The sequence below is a fragment of the Erpetoichthys calabaricus genome, chromosome 6 (assembly GCF_900747795.2).
Source record: "Erpetoichthys calabaricus chromosome 6, fErpCal1.3, whole genome shotgun sequence".
NCBI lineage: Eukaryota > Metazoa > Chordata > Cladistia > Polypteriformes > Polypteridae > Erpetoichthys > Erpetoichthys calabaricus.
Genome location: NC_041399.2, coordinates 34,034,032 through 34,051,567, shown reverse-complemented (window position 1 = coordinate 34,051,567; position 17,536 = coordinate 34,034,032). Strand labels below are relative to the sequence as shown.

At 39.1% G+C, this 17,536-nt stretch overlaps 1 protein-coding gene across 1 annotated transcript in view; it reads left to right on the top strand.

Annotated features, from left to right (window-relative positions):
* The window catches only part of LOC127528466 (coiled-coil domain-containing protein 178-like), a 357,301-nt gene that overhangs the window by 62,033 nt on the left and 277,732 nt on the right, over positions 1–17,536 (top strand). Inside the window, exon 9 of the mRNA XM_051929352.1 lies at positions 14,343–14,502. Within this exon, the coding sequence (XP_051785312.1) occupies positions 14,343–14,502 (160 nt within the window). The remainder of the gene's footprint in view (positions 1–14,342; positions 14,503–17,536) is intronic.

Sequence of the window (17,536 nt, the reverse complement as noted above, 5' to 3'; positions counted from 1 at the left end):
AAATCATTTTCTGTTTCTGCAGAACATTATATAAAGTTATCCGATAGCTTTTCAAAAATATAAATGAAATATCAATCCTAAATCAGTGAAAATTCTTACTTTGTTATACAAAATTATATTGTTTCCCTAACTTGTTTCTTCCAGGATTCACTTCCAATTTTTGTAACCCTTTGGAGAACCCATGGCCTCAATAAATGGAAGAATAAAACATAGCATTGTCTTTAAACAATAATTATTGTTTTTTTAAGGATTGCCTAATATGGTAATTATTAACATATGCATTTATTATTTAAATTCAATTTCCAATTTAATCTTTTGAAGTACTGCCTCACAGATCCAGTATCCTGGGTTCAAATCCCAGCCCAGTTAGTGTCTGTGTATAATTTGCGTGTCTTTCCCACGTTTCTGTATTTTTTCCAGGTACTCCAATTTTCCTGTCATATAGTTAGGACGTTTAAATATGGCTAAAGAGTAACTCTGAACTGGCGTGGTGCAAATCAGTGTTGGAATGGGCTTCAGTATGCCCTACCGTAGGCTGCAGCTTTACCCATGATTACTTCCATCTTTGCATCCTGTTCTGTCACTATGGGCTCTGGAGTCTTAGAACCTAGAATAAAATTTACAGGGTCCAGTAAATATGGGGATGACTGGAGTTTACTGTTTAAACCTTTTTAAAAAATAGTAAAGCACCCCATAAACTGACCTAGCATTATAATATGCAAGTCTTGCTTCTTTTTTCAAATGACAGTTTTCTAAAGAAAGATCTCTCCTTCTGCCGGTTGTACACTTCATGGTACAGTCAAGTCTCATGGCAAAAGCATGAGTAAAACATACCACACCCCATTAAATGACCTGGGGCCTCATGCATAACACTGTGTATAGAATTCACACTAAAACGTGGCATAAGGACAAAAGCAGAACTGTGTGTACGCACAAAGAAATCCAGATGCATAAATCTGTGTGAACTTCCACATTCTTCCGCTCCATAAATCCTGGTCAGCGTGAAAAGTAACACACGTCCACGTGTCTGCTGCCCCATCCCAACTCCTCCCAGAATTACGCCTCTTTGAATATGCAAATCAATATAAATAGTAATTAAGCTCAGCGTTCTGTGAAAAGGCAATGGCAAAAGCACGGGGGAAAATAGAAGAGTTTCAGCAAATACCAAGTGGAGGCAAGGAATAATGTACTATTTGTTGGTTTAAACAGTGGCATAAACAACAAAAGGAAGTTGATCAAGTGACATAGAGTGTCAGAGAAACTCAAAAGCTCAAGTTCACAAAGTCGTACAGTGCTCCGAAATAAAAAAGAAGTGGTCAGATAGCAAAGTCGCCGTGAAAAGGCGTGTCGTAGCCCACCGTCTGAGTGTCATATGAAAGCTTATTAGGGTGCAGAGAAAAGAAAAAAAATAGGGACACAGTGGGGAAAAAAACTCGAAATGTCAACTTTAATCTCGAAATTTCTACTTTAATCATGTAGTTTATTTTGTTATTAAAGTAGAACATCACAAACTTCATCCTTAAATCGTTTAATTTACTAGTTTCTCAAATCCCATCATAACTAAAGTAGCACGTTAAATGCTTTGTATTGTATTTGTTCATCTATGTGCTCTATGTGTGTGAATCACTATGTGCTTCTTAAACAGGCTTTCTCTTCCTCTGACAGGACACAGAATCCATTACATTCGTGATATTACAGCTCTCTGAATAATTTAAATACTGAGATGTATACTTAATATCATTTTCATGATGATAGGAATTAAAGCATGTTATTACAACAACAACAACAACAACAACATTTATTTATATAGCACATTTTCATACAAAAAGTAGCTCAAAGTGCTTTACGTAATGAAGAGAAGAAAAATAAAAGACAAAATAAGAAATTAAAATAAGACAACATTAGTTAACATAGAAAGGAGTAAGGTCCGATGGCCAGGGTGGACAGAAAAAACAAAAAAAAACTCCAGAAGGCTGGAGAAAAAAATAAAATCTGTAGGGGTTCCAGGCCACGAGACCGCCCAGTCCCCTCTGGGAACATGGGAACTCGGTGGCGCAGTGATAGTGATAAGCTGGCGCCTTGTCCAGAGACTGCCTAACGCAAGAAGCTTGCTGCGCCGTGCGTGACCTTTGATGAACTAGTTTATTGCAGCAGTGCTGTCTCTTTCAAATGTACTAACCCCCAATTCCTGTCCTTCCTTTTCTTTCTTCAAATAACCAATTGCCAACAATCAGCTCTGTAATAAACGTTAAGCCATCTGTAAGCTTAGAACGCCGATTCTTCAAAACTTTTAAGGAACATTGAAATATCTTCGTAGTACATGCTTAATTATTCTATCCATCTATCCTTCCAGTGTCGCGCCAGCCCCAGCAAGAATACAGCGCGAAGCAGGAACAATGCCTGAACTAGCTAGCGCTGCAACACCGTGTCCTTACATGTTTTAATTACGAACAATATAGATTATTTAAATGATGTTAACATTTTATCTGTATAATGTAATAAACATGTTTTGCTGCATTTCATCTTAAAAATGATATCATCATCATATGTAAATACATGCTAAAGTGGCTCAGGTTGTGCAATATTTTAACTGTATCGCAAGTTTACAGTGAGGTAATTGTACTAATAAGTACAAACAGTTCTACAAGGAGCACTTGATGGACTGATTGAGTGTGTTTATAGTTCTTGGGATGAAACTGCTTCTGAACTGCAAGGTCCCTACAGGAAAGGTTCTGAAGCGTTTGCCGTATGAGAGCAGTTGAAATAGGCAGCATGACTGAGGCAGCGTCTGCTTGATGCTGTATATAATATAATTCTCTTTCCGATCAGCTGCTGCAGAGCTGTGATTCCACACTTAGATACAGTGATATAAATACTCCTAGTGGTGCAGTGAGAGTAATATGGAAAAAGATGATCCGCTGTAGCAACCCCTAACGAGAGCAGCTGAAAGAAGAAGAAGAAGGTGCATTGAGAGTAACAACGCTAAAGCAGCTATGGTATTTGGAATAGTTTGGCCATTCCATGGACCATTATATTGTTACAGGTTTATTACAATCAGATGCCTTAAACTAATAAACAATATGCTGTTAATTTCAGTGTAGTTGATAAAGCCGCGTCAGGGATGTGGATCTAAAAAAGAAAGGGAAACCACACTGGAACAAAAGCACTGCTTTGACGCTGGGTGCTGCCAGTTTGCAAAACTGAGTGTACGCCAGGGTTTGAGCTACCTTGAAAATGTGTGTGGCTTTACGCCAAGTTTAGGTTTTGTACATCACGATTTGAGCGTGGAAATGGGAGTATGCAACATTTTTATGCGTACGCACCATTTATACATGAGGCCCCAGATGTCCACATGCTGCATTGTTAAAAGTATAACCAGCTATCTGTTAAAGAGCTAAGTCACCCAAAGGCCTATGGGAACATAATCCAGACTTATGCTACCTTTGTTGAGGACTGCCACTATACCATCACAGTGCAGTCTTAACAGTATCATGGGGTGGGGCTTCTGTTTTGATAGCAAAATATACATAGGCATTAGAAAACATTGTGGGCCCCTATGCTCCTGGGAGCCCTGGCCAGTGTCCATTGAACCCATATGTTAAGACAGCTCTGTATCATCAGATAATGCAGAGTCAAAAAAAAATGATTAACATAGTGTGATATTTTAGTCTTACAGCAAGAAAATGGTTTGAAGGCACCCGTCTTTATACACAGGACATACAATGCCTTCAGAAAGTATTCAGACCACCCCACTTTTCACATTTTGTTATATCGTAGCCTTATGCTCATATTGTTTACATTTTTTTTCTCCACATCAAAAAGCACTCACTTCCCCAGAATCATTTTAAGTTTTTGCAAGTTTATTAAAAACAAATAAAATGAGATACCACACTGACTCAAGTATTAGTGTCCTAGGAACTAGGACACTTGAAATTTGCCTCAGGTCCATTTGAATCTATTGTATCTATCATATTATTGAAATGTTTCCACACCTTGTTTGGAGTTCACCTGTAGCTAATTCATTTGATCAGATATGATTAGAAAAGGCACACTCTGTCTATATAAAGTTCCACAATGTGTCTCAAAGTGAAAACCAAGTCACAAGATTGAAGGAACTATCTGCAGACTTTAAAAGACAGGGTTGTGTTTATGCAAAGATCTGGGAAAGGCTACAAAAATATTCTGCAGCACTTAATGTTCCCAAGAACACAGTGGCTTCCATAATTCTTAAATGGAAGTGATTTGGAATAGTCACAACTCTTTCAAGGGCTAGCCGCCCAGCCACTCTGAGCAATTGTAGGAGAAGAGTCTGGGTAAGAAGAGGTGACCAAGAACCCAATCGTCACGCTAGCTGAGTCCCTTAGAACACATTTGGAAATGGGAGAAACCTCTGGAAGGGCAAACATGGTATTATGATAGTTGAGCTAATGCATATATCTTTTTTTTTCTCTGAACTTCCTATAAATAGAGAGCAGCAAGGCAGACTTTACCAGAGAGAATGAAGATTGAAATATTAGCCTTTACAGTAACAAAAGTAATAAACTGAGAGCAAGAAACTGGAGGAGTCATCCTTTGGAATTAGATAAACGGCAAGAAATAAATTAAAACAGACGCTGCCTAAAAAACAATCAGAATTGGTATTGAATTTGGCCAATTCAGTAACACTGAAATCGGTGAGTGGTACCATCCCAGAAAAACCTGATCAGAGCATATTTACTGAACATTTCCTGAATGCACTGTATCTAGTACATCAGACAGTAATTAAAGCCTCTAGGAACTGAGCTTGAGCACGGCTGGGAACAAATGTATTCCAAAATAATGGAAAGATTATAAGCACACACTTGATTGATCAGTTACAATTGTTTGATTAGGTTCTTTAATCCTAAACTTTTCTTAACTGTAAGGTACAAATAGAAAAGGGAGCCATTATAAGGTCCTTACTAGTTCTCCCTCCAATCATAGTACTTCTACTGAACCTGATTATTCCATTACTGGGTCACAATGTTTTGTCTTGGTAGAGTAATATTTTGCTCTACTTTCCCCTTTTGTATTATTAATAAGTAGCCTTTGTCAGAATGCCTCAAATCTCCCAGACTTACCACTGTTTATAAGGTATTGTACCATATAACTTCTCCCCAGCTTCCCTTCTACATCTATAACCTCAGGCAATTACGTATAGTAAAAGACAAGCAGGAGTTAAGTTACAATTTAAACAATGTATTACACTGGTCTACAAAAAAATATTTTTTGTTTGCTTCTGGGAACTTCAAAGCATCTCTTTATTAAATTTTTTACACTGATTTCATATATGAAATCGGAATTAAGTTAGCACATCAGGTTTTTGAAATACACATCATTGACGTTTTGACACTTTTGAATATCAATATAATATATCAACACGATATCTGGAGTTTGGACTATGTCCCACCAAAATTGTTTTGATGTGTTTATTCTGAAAACAAACCAGAAGACGATACCAGAGACACGTTAAAGCATATTTATGTCAATTTACCTCAATATTAAAGTGAGGTCAGCGCGCCCAAAAATGTTAGAGGCACTCGTGTTTGCGCTTGTACTGCACATCCACCTCTCTTTGCAAGAACCAACAGTGGTCACCCATCATGCTCGGATTGAATTTTTCCCGATATCAGTTTTCCATCACCTTTATATCTTGATGAAATCTTTCCCCATGATCATCTCTGACATCACTTAGATTTGGTGCATCTTCAGTGCATCTTCAAAATGCATCTTCAGTGACATTCTGGCTCTCGTAAGCTAATATACTTTCAGCATATTCTCCACAAGCTCAGTATAATTCTCTACTCTGTGACTTCAAGAAAATTCTGGACAACCCGCACGAATGAGGGTGCTGATTCAGTTGGCTTCAGTTTCCTTTTGAACTCATCGTGAAGCATCAGTTCACGTATTTCAGGGCCAACAAAAACATCTTCCTTAATTTTGGCTTCACTTTACTCGAGACCAAACTTATTTCTTAAACGCTGAAGCACATCGCCTTTACTGTCAAGTCACCCTAGTTGTCAAAGACCTGGAACATTATAACTAAAAATGGGACTTGCTGGATGAAAATGGTTTTCAGATTTGGAGTCAGCAAGTGAAATTTGTTAAAGTACAGATGAGACATAAAGTCTCTATATTTTGTTGGTTATATTCCATTCAGCAACCAAACAATGTTTTACTTCCACTGCAATTTGTACACTGCGTGCCCTAAAATTCACATACGTACAGTACACACACATATACATCAACAGTATTTGCCAACAGGGTGGAAAACATGGTTACCCTAAAATCCTGCTGGACTACGCCAATTGTTTTGTCTTGGTAGAGTAATATTTTGCTCTACTTTCCCCTTTTGTATTATTAATATGTAGATTTTGTCAGAATGCCTCAAATCTCCCAGACTTACCACTGTTTATAAGGTATTGTACCATATAACTTCTCCCCACCTTCCCTTCTACATCTATAACCTTTTAGGTGTAGAAAAAGACAAGCAGGAGTTAAGTTAAAATTTAAACAATGTATTAGTGGCAATATTCATAAATAATAACAATATGCAAAGTTCATTTGAATATTGGCAACCTGACAAATGGTGATGTGTAGTTTCAGGCGGCACACAGACTTAGTTAGTTAGTTACTTAAAAATGTCTCTAGTTAAGGCATCATTTGTGGTCAGTTTTCTTCAGAACAGGCCGCATTGCCTATCTCAATATGGCTGCCGAGCTGTGTTCTTCATTGTGTTGTCCTTTTCAGTTCATGGTGTGAGATGGTCATTCAGCAGTATGGTAAGAGAGAGAGAGAGTGAGATAAAGCAAGCAAGTTTATGGGTTTTCTGTCCAACCCCTACAGCCAATAGGGCGTCATGGTACTTAAAGGCTTTTGATACAAGCCAATTCCAAACAGCCATGCTTCAGACCAATGGGGCAAAGAACATCTTAACGCCTGCCATCCCCCAAAACCATATGTTAAGGTAAAGCTTGGCTTAAAGGCTTTTGATACAAGCCAATTCCAAACAGCCATGCTTCAGACCAATGGGGCAAAGAACATCTTAACGCCTGCCATCCCCCAAAACCATATGTTAAGGTAAAGCTTGGCAGTTAGACAGCCTGGCTTTGTGTGGGAGTTGAGAGACTTCAGTGAAACATTTATCAAACTTGTTTCAGGCACTTCCCCCAAATCCTGCTGTAAAATTCAAAGAAACTCAGTCCTGGTGTTTGTTGTAAACATGAATGCTTATCACTAATGTAACACTAATATTACATTGCTTTGCCTAAGTTACAAATAAAGACATACAAAATATTTGTCAACTTATATGCAAAATCTCACATCACAGCACATAGGCAGGCAATACTTATACCAGGAATGTCAGGCATAAAAAGGGGGCCAACCCTGGACTAGACACCAGTTAATAACAGGAGACACTCAAACACAAACCCACACTTAGTCACCAATAAACTTATCGTTCAAATCTTTGGAGAGTGGGAGGAAATCAAGGTATCCTGACAGTAAACCTATGAAGAAACTGAGACTGTGCAAATGTCGCATAGATCCTGACTGATTTGAGAATTAACATACAGGTTCCTGTAGCTATAAGAAAGTAAGAATTTGCACAAGACAAAACAGAAAGACTCTGAGTAGTATAAAGTCTCAGTTTATATTTTTGGAAGGCTGCAAATGAGATTGCATGATAGTGCACTTCTGGCCACCACTAGAACACCTCCACTCAAATGGATGATCAGACTGGCTCTATTGTTCTTCCCCTCTTTTTCTGTCTCTATTCTATTCTTCCTCTGATTGTCAGACTACTACTGATTACTACTACTGATTAGACCTTTTAAAGAGGCAGGTTGGTTTTTATACTTTCTCGTCCATATCAGTGTTATGGGGAAAACATCCTGACCTGCCTGCCTTCCAACTTGAGGCTCGGCCCATTGCCATATCTCCTTTTATTTGCTCCGCATAAAGGCTGTCCAATGATGAAACCTTTGACAGGCATCAGTGCTTACCACTGAGTTACTATCTTATTCATGATTACTGCTTTATTTGTAGATCCTCCTTCGAAACAAACTGTTTGCCCCTTGTTGTTCATTCTTCAGTAAATTTCTCCAACACTAAAACCATTATTGTTTAAAAACTGCTTTTCCAATGTCTATTTCTGTTGAGAGATGATTATATTTTCTTCTACATATGCTGCGTTTTCATCATAAATGTTAACATTTCAACCAACATAATGACAAACATTAAAAAAATTTTTTTCAAATTTAATATACAATTAGGATAATTTTTTCGTTCTAACAGTGTATCTTTTTTTAAATGAGCCTAACATATAATAGTGCTGTAATAGATTTAAAAAAGGAAATGTCATTAATATGCTGAATAGATATGTAAATTGGTTATGATAAGAAAGTAAAAATGTTCGGCTTAACCACTTGGTTGATATTAATCATTGATTTGTCAGCACTGTGGTGCAGTTTTGTAGAACAATTTCTTCCTTTATGGAGTTTGTTTGTTCTCCTTATGGTCATTTGTTTTTGCTTTGAAGATATGTCTTTCCTCCCCTATGTCAAACATTTTTTCTTAAGTTGATTGGCGAAGTTAAACTGTGTCGTACGTTTCATTGCCGTTCTGTCCAGGGCTGATGTTCGACTTATGCCTATTGCTCTTGGAGCAGAATCCAGCTTCCTGTGACCCTGTAATGGTAAAGTAAGTTTAGACAACGGATGGCTTATTAAAGTAAAAAGAATATTTCTTTGTAATTGTAATTCTTTTGGATATTGAATTATACAATATTACCTGACCTAATGCATTAAGCACATTTAAAAATGAAATTCTTAAGCTGCTAATGGACCTGAACGGAATGCTTTTTATGCTAACATAAATGGCCCTAATGTTTGACAGGCATAACATTTAGAGAAATATACAGTACTTTACATTGTTAAAACTAGAAAGTTCTACCCTAAGAACTGAATATCATTATTAGTAATATATATTAATACATCTGCAATGGTTTAACAACAGCCTTGAATGAAAGGGTGAAATAATTGTTCTGATCAGCTTAAGTACCAGAAAAATGTTTTAAACCATGTTCATCAAACAATCTTGTTTGAATTAGCAGTAAAATCTGCTAAATTATCATATTGTTCACAGCGTACTATGTGATATTCTGTAAAATACTGCGATTACCCAATTCACGTTATTCATCTTGAAGTGAGTTAAATAGGTAAATAGAACTTTATGTGTCCCCTGGGGAAATTTGGCTTTTTACAGATGCTCAATGAAAATATAAATAAATACATAGTATAATATGAAAAACAACAAATATGCATCAGAATGACAAAAACACACAAATAAATAAATAAAAAGAAAATTTGTGACATGACTAAAGATAAAAAGAGCGGTCTCAGTCCCGGTAAGGCATTATCTCTTATATATATTTCTCTTCTGGTTCGTCCTGCTTCCACTTCAAAACCGGTCCTGCCCACACGCAGCTGACACGGCATTTCTTGATTCCTATTCGTCCTCTTCCATGTCATGCACTATACTGGCCTGCTGAGCGTAATACATCCAACAAGTACTCGAGGTGCTGCCACAACGGTAAAGTAGCTTTACCACCTTTGCGGGAGCCACCTGTGTCTTTACAACATCTTCTTACACAGCAAACATCAGAAGCTAAAAATTATTGTGAACACATACGAGAATACAACCCTTCTCTAGCGTTTGTTTCCATGGATGCACAGATAACTCAACCTCCTGGCCACGGACCATACCATTTTAAAATACACGGGCAAATTTATCACTAAATCTCTCCACTATACGCTAACACTTCTACCTCTCCAGGATATGGGCAGTTGTATGTTTTTGACACAGCACAAGCTACTGAAGTATGCTTACAAAATAAAGCAAACTCTGCATGCAGCGAAAATGTACTTCTCCAGCTAGACTCCATGCTCAGAACCATCAACTGCTTCGCTAAATCATACAAACACATGCATGAAATCGCTCAGTCCAATCCAACAGCATCTGTATGAATGGTTTTCAAGGAAAACCCTAGGCAGGATTTACGACAATACAATGCCCCGACATCTCACACCGATGTTGCAGCGATTTTCGTTGGAGAAGATGGCGAAACGCCTGCCAAAAGGGACATTTGCATCTATCCCATAGGCAAACAGATTTCCACGCTCAATATGAATTGCTATCCTATGGTTTACCCACTTTTATTCCCTTACGGAGACATTGGCTGGCAGAAAGATTTACAAAATGTTCCCAATAAAAGAACTGCCAAGCAAATAAGGCTTACTCAATGCCAATTTTATGCGTACAGATTAGCAAGCAAACACTGAAAATAGCAACGTACGTGTAGGCAAAATGATCATATTACCGTCCATATTTCCAGAAAGTCCAAGATACATGCAACAAAACTATCAGGATGCCATGGCCATAGTACGTAAATTTGGAAAGCCTGATTTATTTATCACTTTCACATGTAATCCTGCTTGGCCGGAAACTCTACATGCACACTGCGTCTTTCAAGAAGTATTTATTTCTTCTTGATTTCTGAATTCCTTTCTCACCGTTTTCCGTTCCTTTTCTTACACCGCCGTCAGCTAGTACAGACATATTGCTGTTGGTATAAAGGAGCCCCAGTAGCGTTTCTTGAACACTTCAGTTTAATAATTCATTAGCTGAAAGAACTCAATGCTAGTGTGTTAGAAAGAAGATGTGTGGCATTGTTCACAATGGCACTCAGTTTTGTTTTCATTCTGTCCTTTGCTACAACCTCCAGGGGATCCAGATTGCGTCCCATAAGTGAGTCTACCTTTTTAATTAGCTTGTTGATTTGGTGGACCTCCCTTGAAATGATATTAATGGCTCAACACAATACAGTGTAGAAAATCGACCTGGCCATCACAGAGTTATAAAAGATGTGAAGGATGCCACTTCCCATATTAAAGGAATGCAGTCTCCTAAGAGAAAAAGAGTCTGTTCTGCCCTTTCTTATATAGTTCCTTTGTTCTCTAAGACCAGTCCAGCGTGTTACTAATGTGGACCCTCAAGTAATTATAACAATGCAACACCTCCACATCCACTTGCCAAATAGTGACCGGGTGTAGAGACCTTTGTCGCGGTGAAAGTCAATAACCAGTTGATTGATGTTAAATTGCAGGTTAATTATGTACTATATATTATGGTATGCCAGCATTAGTGAACAGTTCACTTTAGTGGCACGAGTGTAATAACCTGATGTAACACCATTCACACAGGAATTGTTTTTTGTTCCTTTTTTATTCATGTGTACTTGCCCCTTACTGTTAACTCTTCAGTTTGGGTGTGTATTAGCCCATTTGCTGTGAGTGGTACTATATTATATATAACAGATATGAAATATTTAAAAACCCTGAAATTTCAGCTTTTGTTAATCTAAATGCTGACATCAACTTTTTTATCTTTTAATTAGGTCTAGTAACTAGCACTTTTTAAATGAAAAACAAATATAAAATGTTTTTCTAGAAAAATAAAACTTTAAAAAAGTAGTGTACATTTTTGATGTCTAGCTGTGGTCTATAATGCTGTGGTAAAGAGCTTCAGGCAAATACAAGTGAGAAAAAGAAATTATATTTAAGAAATAGTAAGATTAAAAAAAAAACAGACAGCCAGCAAGTGTCAGTTTCACTAACAGAATGAACTAAATAGAACCAAAGGGCAAAACAAGCCCAGGGTCTCCAAATAGGCATGAAGTCAAAAACCAAGACTGTAATAGAAATGCTTATGTACTGACTCCACTGGCTGGCAGCAGTATTTAAAAAAATGAACCAGGAGAAGAATTGAAGCTTTATTAAAAGTTAAAGGTCAATACTAGAAATATAATACTCTAATAAATAAACAAGCTCAGAATGTGAAACCAAAATTGTAAATCAAACAGTACAAAGAAGGATTCGATAACCATAATAATTTAAAGGAGAACTAAAACGTAAGAAAAAAAACTGTAGTCAATTAACAAAAGAATTTGCTGTGAAAAATCTGATTTATACACTAGTGCTAGTTTTGTCTTTGTTGTATCCAGAAACATTAAGAGTATCTGGCTGTAGCTACTGGAAGGTGTGGAGCCCCCGCTCACACACTTGGACAAACCAGACACTGGACATTATAGTCTTGGTCTGGTGATGCCTTGCACTGCACACTTCTGGTTGATCTTGCAACTGCATGGAAACCGCATTAAACAGAAAGCACAAAATAGAAACGTCCATATCACAAACACAAAGGGTGCCACTACAAAACATATCTGCCATGTCATTTTCGTGGATGGAGCCCATCCCAGCTTACAGAGTGCGCAAAGCAGGAGCAGATTCTGTACAGTATGCCAGTCCACCACATAGCAAACACACACAGATCCACACTAGGGCATCACCAGTTCACCTAATCAGCATGTCTTGGGACTGTGGGAGGAAACTGGAGCACCCTAATAGAAACTCATACAAGCCCTGGAAGAACATGCAAACTCCATACAGAGAGGATCTGGGACACAAACCTGGTCTCCTTATTGTAAGCTAGCAGTGTGTCCACTGTGCCACCCAAATTACTTATGTTTTAAATAATTGTCAACAAAAATAAATGCAGCCATTGTGAACAATTTCAAAAAAAGATACTACCTAGTCACCCTAGTTGATCGAAATCAGAAAGACAGTGTACAAGCGCAGCAGTGTAATGATTCAGAAATGTCTAGCAATTTGTGTGAATTACTTTCCTTAATAAGGTACTGTGAAATGTTACAATTCAGACAGGGTTCTACCTGTAGCTGGGTTTCAAATCCACGTTTTGTGTCTTCTTGTTCTTTGTTGAACCCTTTATCACTGTTAATATTACTTTCGTTATTTACCTGTTGATATTTTCTTCATCTGTGTTGTATTCCATATGTTTCATGGGTGGTCTCCCAACAGACAAGGACATCTGCCAATCCATCCATCCATCCATCCATCCATCCATCCATCCGTCTGTCCGTCCATCCATCCATCCATCCATCCATCCATCCATCCATCCATCCATCCATCCATCCATCCATCCATTTACGCTTATCTGAGATCGGGTCACAGGGGCAGCAGCTTGAGCAGAGATGCCCAGACTTCCCTCTCCCCGGCCACTTCTTCTAGCTCCTCCGGGAGAATCCCAAGGTGTTCCCAGGCCAGCCGAGAGACATAGTCCCTCCAGTGTGTCCTGGGTCTTCCCCGGGGCCTCCTCCCGGTTAGACGTGCCCGGAACACCTCACCAGGGAGGCGTCCAGGAGGCATCCTGATCAGATGCCCGAGCCACCTCATCTGACTCCTCTTGATGCGGAGGAGCAGCGGCTCTACTCTGAGCCCCTCCCGGATGACTGAGCTTCTCACCCTATCTTTAAGGGAGAGCCCAGACACCCTGCGGAGGAAACTCATTTCAGCAGCTTGTATTCACAATCTCGTTCTTTCGGTCACTACCCATAGCTCATGGCCATAGGTGAGGGTAGGAAAATAGATCGACTGGTAAATTGAGAGCTTCGCCTTGCAGCTCAGCTCCTTTTTCACCACGACAGACCGATGCAGAGCTCGCATTACTGCGGATGCCGCACCAATCCGCCTGTCGATCTCACACTTCATTCTTCCCTCACTCGTGAACAAGACCCCGAGATACTTGAACTCCTCCACTTGGGGAAGGATCTCGCTACCAACCCTGAGAGGGCATTCCACCCTTTTCCGGCTGAGGACCATGGTCTCGGATTTGGAGGTGCTGATTCTCATCCCAGCCGCTTCTCACTCGGCTGCGAACCGATCCAGAGAGAGCTGAAGATCACGGCCTGATGAAGCAAACAGGACAACATCATCTGCAAAAAGCAGTGACCCAATCCTGAGTCCATCAAACTGGACCCCCTCAACACCCTGGCTGCGCCTAGAAATTCTGTCCATGAAAGTTATGAACAGAATCGGTGACAAAGGGCAGCCCTGGCGGAGTCCAACTCTCACTGAAAACGGGTTCGACTTACTGCCGGCAATGCGGACCAAGCTCTGGCACCGATCGTACAGGGACCGAACAGCCCTGCCAGTCATCACCAGGAACTGTCCTCCGTCCTATTATTGTTATCCACAGTTAGAAAAAGCTGTTTATTTCATTTTAAATAATAGTTTTTTTCCCATCCAGGGTTTGCTCTGATCTTGCACCTGATGCTGCCACAGTCTGTGATTGGAAAATGGAAAGAGATATATCCAGACATACTGTATTATATATTTAATTGTCTGCTTGTATAGTCTTGTTGTATATTAAGATTATTATAGCTTTTTAAATTTTTTTTTTCAATTTAGGACTGATTGCAATACTGCAGAATTCAAGTACCAACAAGCTGTCAATTTAATAAAGGATTTGCAATCTGAAATAACAAACTCAAATCAGAGGATGAAGCTAACTGATGAAACACATAACACCCTTTTAAAAAACAGGCAGAAAACACTGGAAAAAATTAAGGTAAGAAAGGCATACAGCATTAGCAACACCAGTAAAGGTAGGACAACTGATTTTCCAAATTTTTTAAGGAATGTCTATTTGGTGTTGTACACTGTACTGTAAACAAAAATGAAAACACTCTAAATGAGGAGTGTAACTCTGTTTTTAATGCATTTATATATGCAGAATTGCAACTGGAATTGTTTTCCATAAACGTGTAGGTGTTTTTTTTTTTCATGTGTTTTGCGGACCAGAACCTTTTTGCATATTTTACAGTACATCACTTGTCAAGTCTACATACTGATTCAACTTTCTGATTTCATATCATCCATCTTTTTCATCATTTGATACTACACTCTGTATAAATGTGTAAGGACAAAAAGGGACAAATAACAAAAGACCTAGTGACCAGGCAAAGTGCTGGTAGAAATTTTTGGAAATTATGGTGGTCAGTATTAATAAAATCACAATGTTGTATAATTTAAATTGCAAATAGTTGGAATATGAAAAAGTATTAAAGGTCAAATATGTATTGTATTTTTATATTGTTAATTTATTGTCATTTTGCATATCTATACAGTATATAGTGAAAGTGGTGCTGTACAGCAAAACATTTGACACCTCTGTTGAGGGTTGCAAGTTCACAGCCTCCCCCCCATATATATATTGTGGCAGGAGGTTTGTGGCCAGACCCAGTCAGGACACCTGGAAGGACTGGGAGGCAGTCTGTACTTCCCCTGGGCCGCGAGGGAGCAACCGCCCTGGATAAGCAGGGGACCACGGGGACGGAGCAAGGGGGCACAAACCCATGGGGGCCCGTGGCTATCACCAGGAGGTGCTCCAAGTCTCATAAAGCCCAGGTGCTCATGTGGCACATCCGCCACACCAGGAAGTGCCGCCGGAAGAACGTCATCAAGCACCTGGAGCACAACTGGGTGAATATAAAAGGGGCCGCCTTCCTACAGTCGAGAAGCTAGAGTTGGGAGCTGGAGGTGGACGAAGCTCCAGTGACGAGAGGAAAAAAGGCAGCCCACAGATGTTAAAAGGCCTGAGGGTGTTGTGGCGCAGGAGCACTGTGTGTGTGCGGGACTTGTGTTTGGGGACACTTGTTTAATAACGAGCGTGTGTTTTATGAACTGTTGGTGTCCGTTGGTTGTGTTTGGGCTGAATATCTCACTATATATATATATATATATATATATATATATATATATAAAATCCCTATGTGCGTCCAGGTGTCCGTATGTGGGTGTCTTCTGATGAAGTGCGCATGCGCGGGTCACGGTGAGATGCGCGATGTTACTGTCAGAGAAAGTTAGAGGCGTGTTACGGAAATACAAACCAGTATTACTGCGAGTGGAAATTAAAGGTACACAATACAGTGATGCATATTACAGCCACATACAAGCCAGTATTACTGTCAGAGGAGATTAAAAGCATATTACAGACGTGCACGCCCGTATTACCGCCAGAGAAAATGAAAGGTATATTACAGACGTACAAGCCAGCGGACGTACAAGACGGTATCCTTCAATAAGGGCGCGCACAAAAAGGCGAGCCTCAAAAGGGCGACCTCAATTGGGCGCAGCGAATAAAGGCGTACGTAAATAAAGGTCTGCACCTTAGTTGCTCTTCACATATTCCAGAGCCATTTGAACTAAATTATCTACGAACGCCTTTATTCGCTGCGCTCAATTGAAGTCGCCCTTTTGAAGCTCGCCTTTTTGTGCGCGCCCTTATTGAATAGAGCCGTACAAGACAGTATTAGAGCCGTACAAGACAGTATTACTGTCACAGAAAATTAAAGACACACAATGCACGGCGGCAGCCCACGAAGAACGGTCAGCTCAGCAAGTAAACATCAACAAAAGAAAGGCTGAAAGAAAGAAAAATACGACCAACAAAAAGAATGAGGTCAAAGTCCCTTGCCATTTAATACAGACTGTTCCTACTAATGTTTATGCACTACTGTTCTAGCACCCGTTATTGTAACGGGCTAAATGACTAGTTTATATATATATTTGCAGCTGGAGATCCACAAAGGGAGAAAAAATGAATCACGTATCATAAAGTAGTTTTTATTCCTGAGCTTTCAACCCCTGCCAGGGGTCTTCATCAGAGGATAATGCTTAGACTTACAAGAATCAAAGGCAATATATAGCTAAACATTACGTGTGATGTTGGGGGGGGGGGGGGGATTGGGTGTACAGTTTATTAATTATGAACATGTTCTTCTTAAGTTTGCATATGCTGGATTTATGTCCAAGTGTCTGTTGATGGCGTTCTCATTTGATAGCCAAGATTCAGCCAAGATTGACTTAGCCACCCCCCCCAAGGAATAAAAACTACTTTATGATACGTGATTAATTTTTTCTCCCTTTGTGGATCTCCAGCTGCAGATATGCAAACCGTATCACAGACCTTCTCTTCCATATATATATATATATATATATTTTTTTTTTTTTTTTATTTTTTTTTATTTTTTGACAATTAAAGTTTAAATCCTGATTCTGGGTGATTATAAATTAGCTGTCATATTGATAAAACTATTGTAACAACAGTCTGATCTATTAACACATATAAATACAATACAGTAAAAGAGCGAGACAGGTATCTCATTGTCTTGACAGTTATTGTCAATAAATACTTCAAATTACTGTTGGTTAATTTGGTAAATGTTCTTTGATGTCATCAGAATACTACATGGAGCATGTTGTTAATGGCTAGATGTGAAGATGTTCTTTAGGACATATATAATAATACATTTCTATTAAAGTGCAGGTTAATAATTCAAATGTTATCTACAAATCTATGTATACTATGAATGCTATGACTGTATACTGTATATACCTTGATGAGCCAAAACATTATGACCACCTGCCTAATATGTTGCTGCTCCTGTGTGTGCTGACAAAACATCTCAGACCCAATGAAGCATGGATTCTACAAGACCTCTGAAAGTGTCCAGTGGTATCTGGCACCAGAACATTTACAGCTAGTCCTCTGACTCCATTACGTTGCAAGGCTGAGTTGTTATAGATTGGCCATGTTGTTC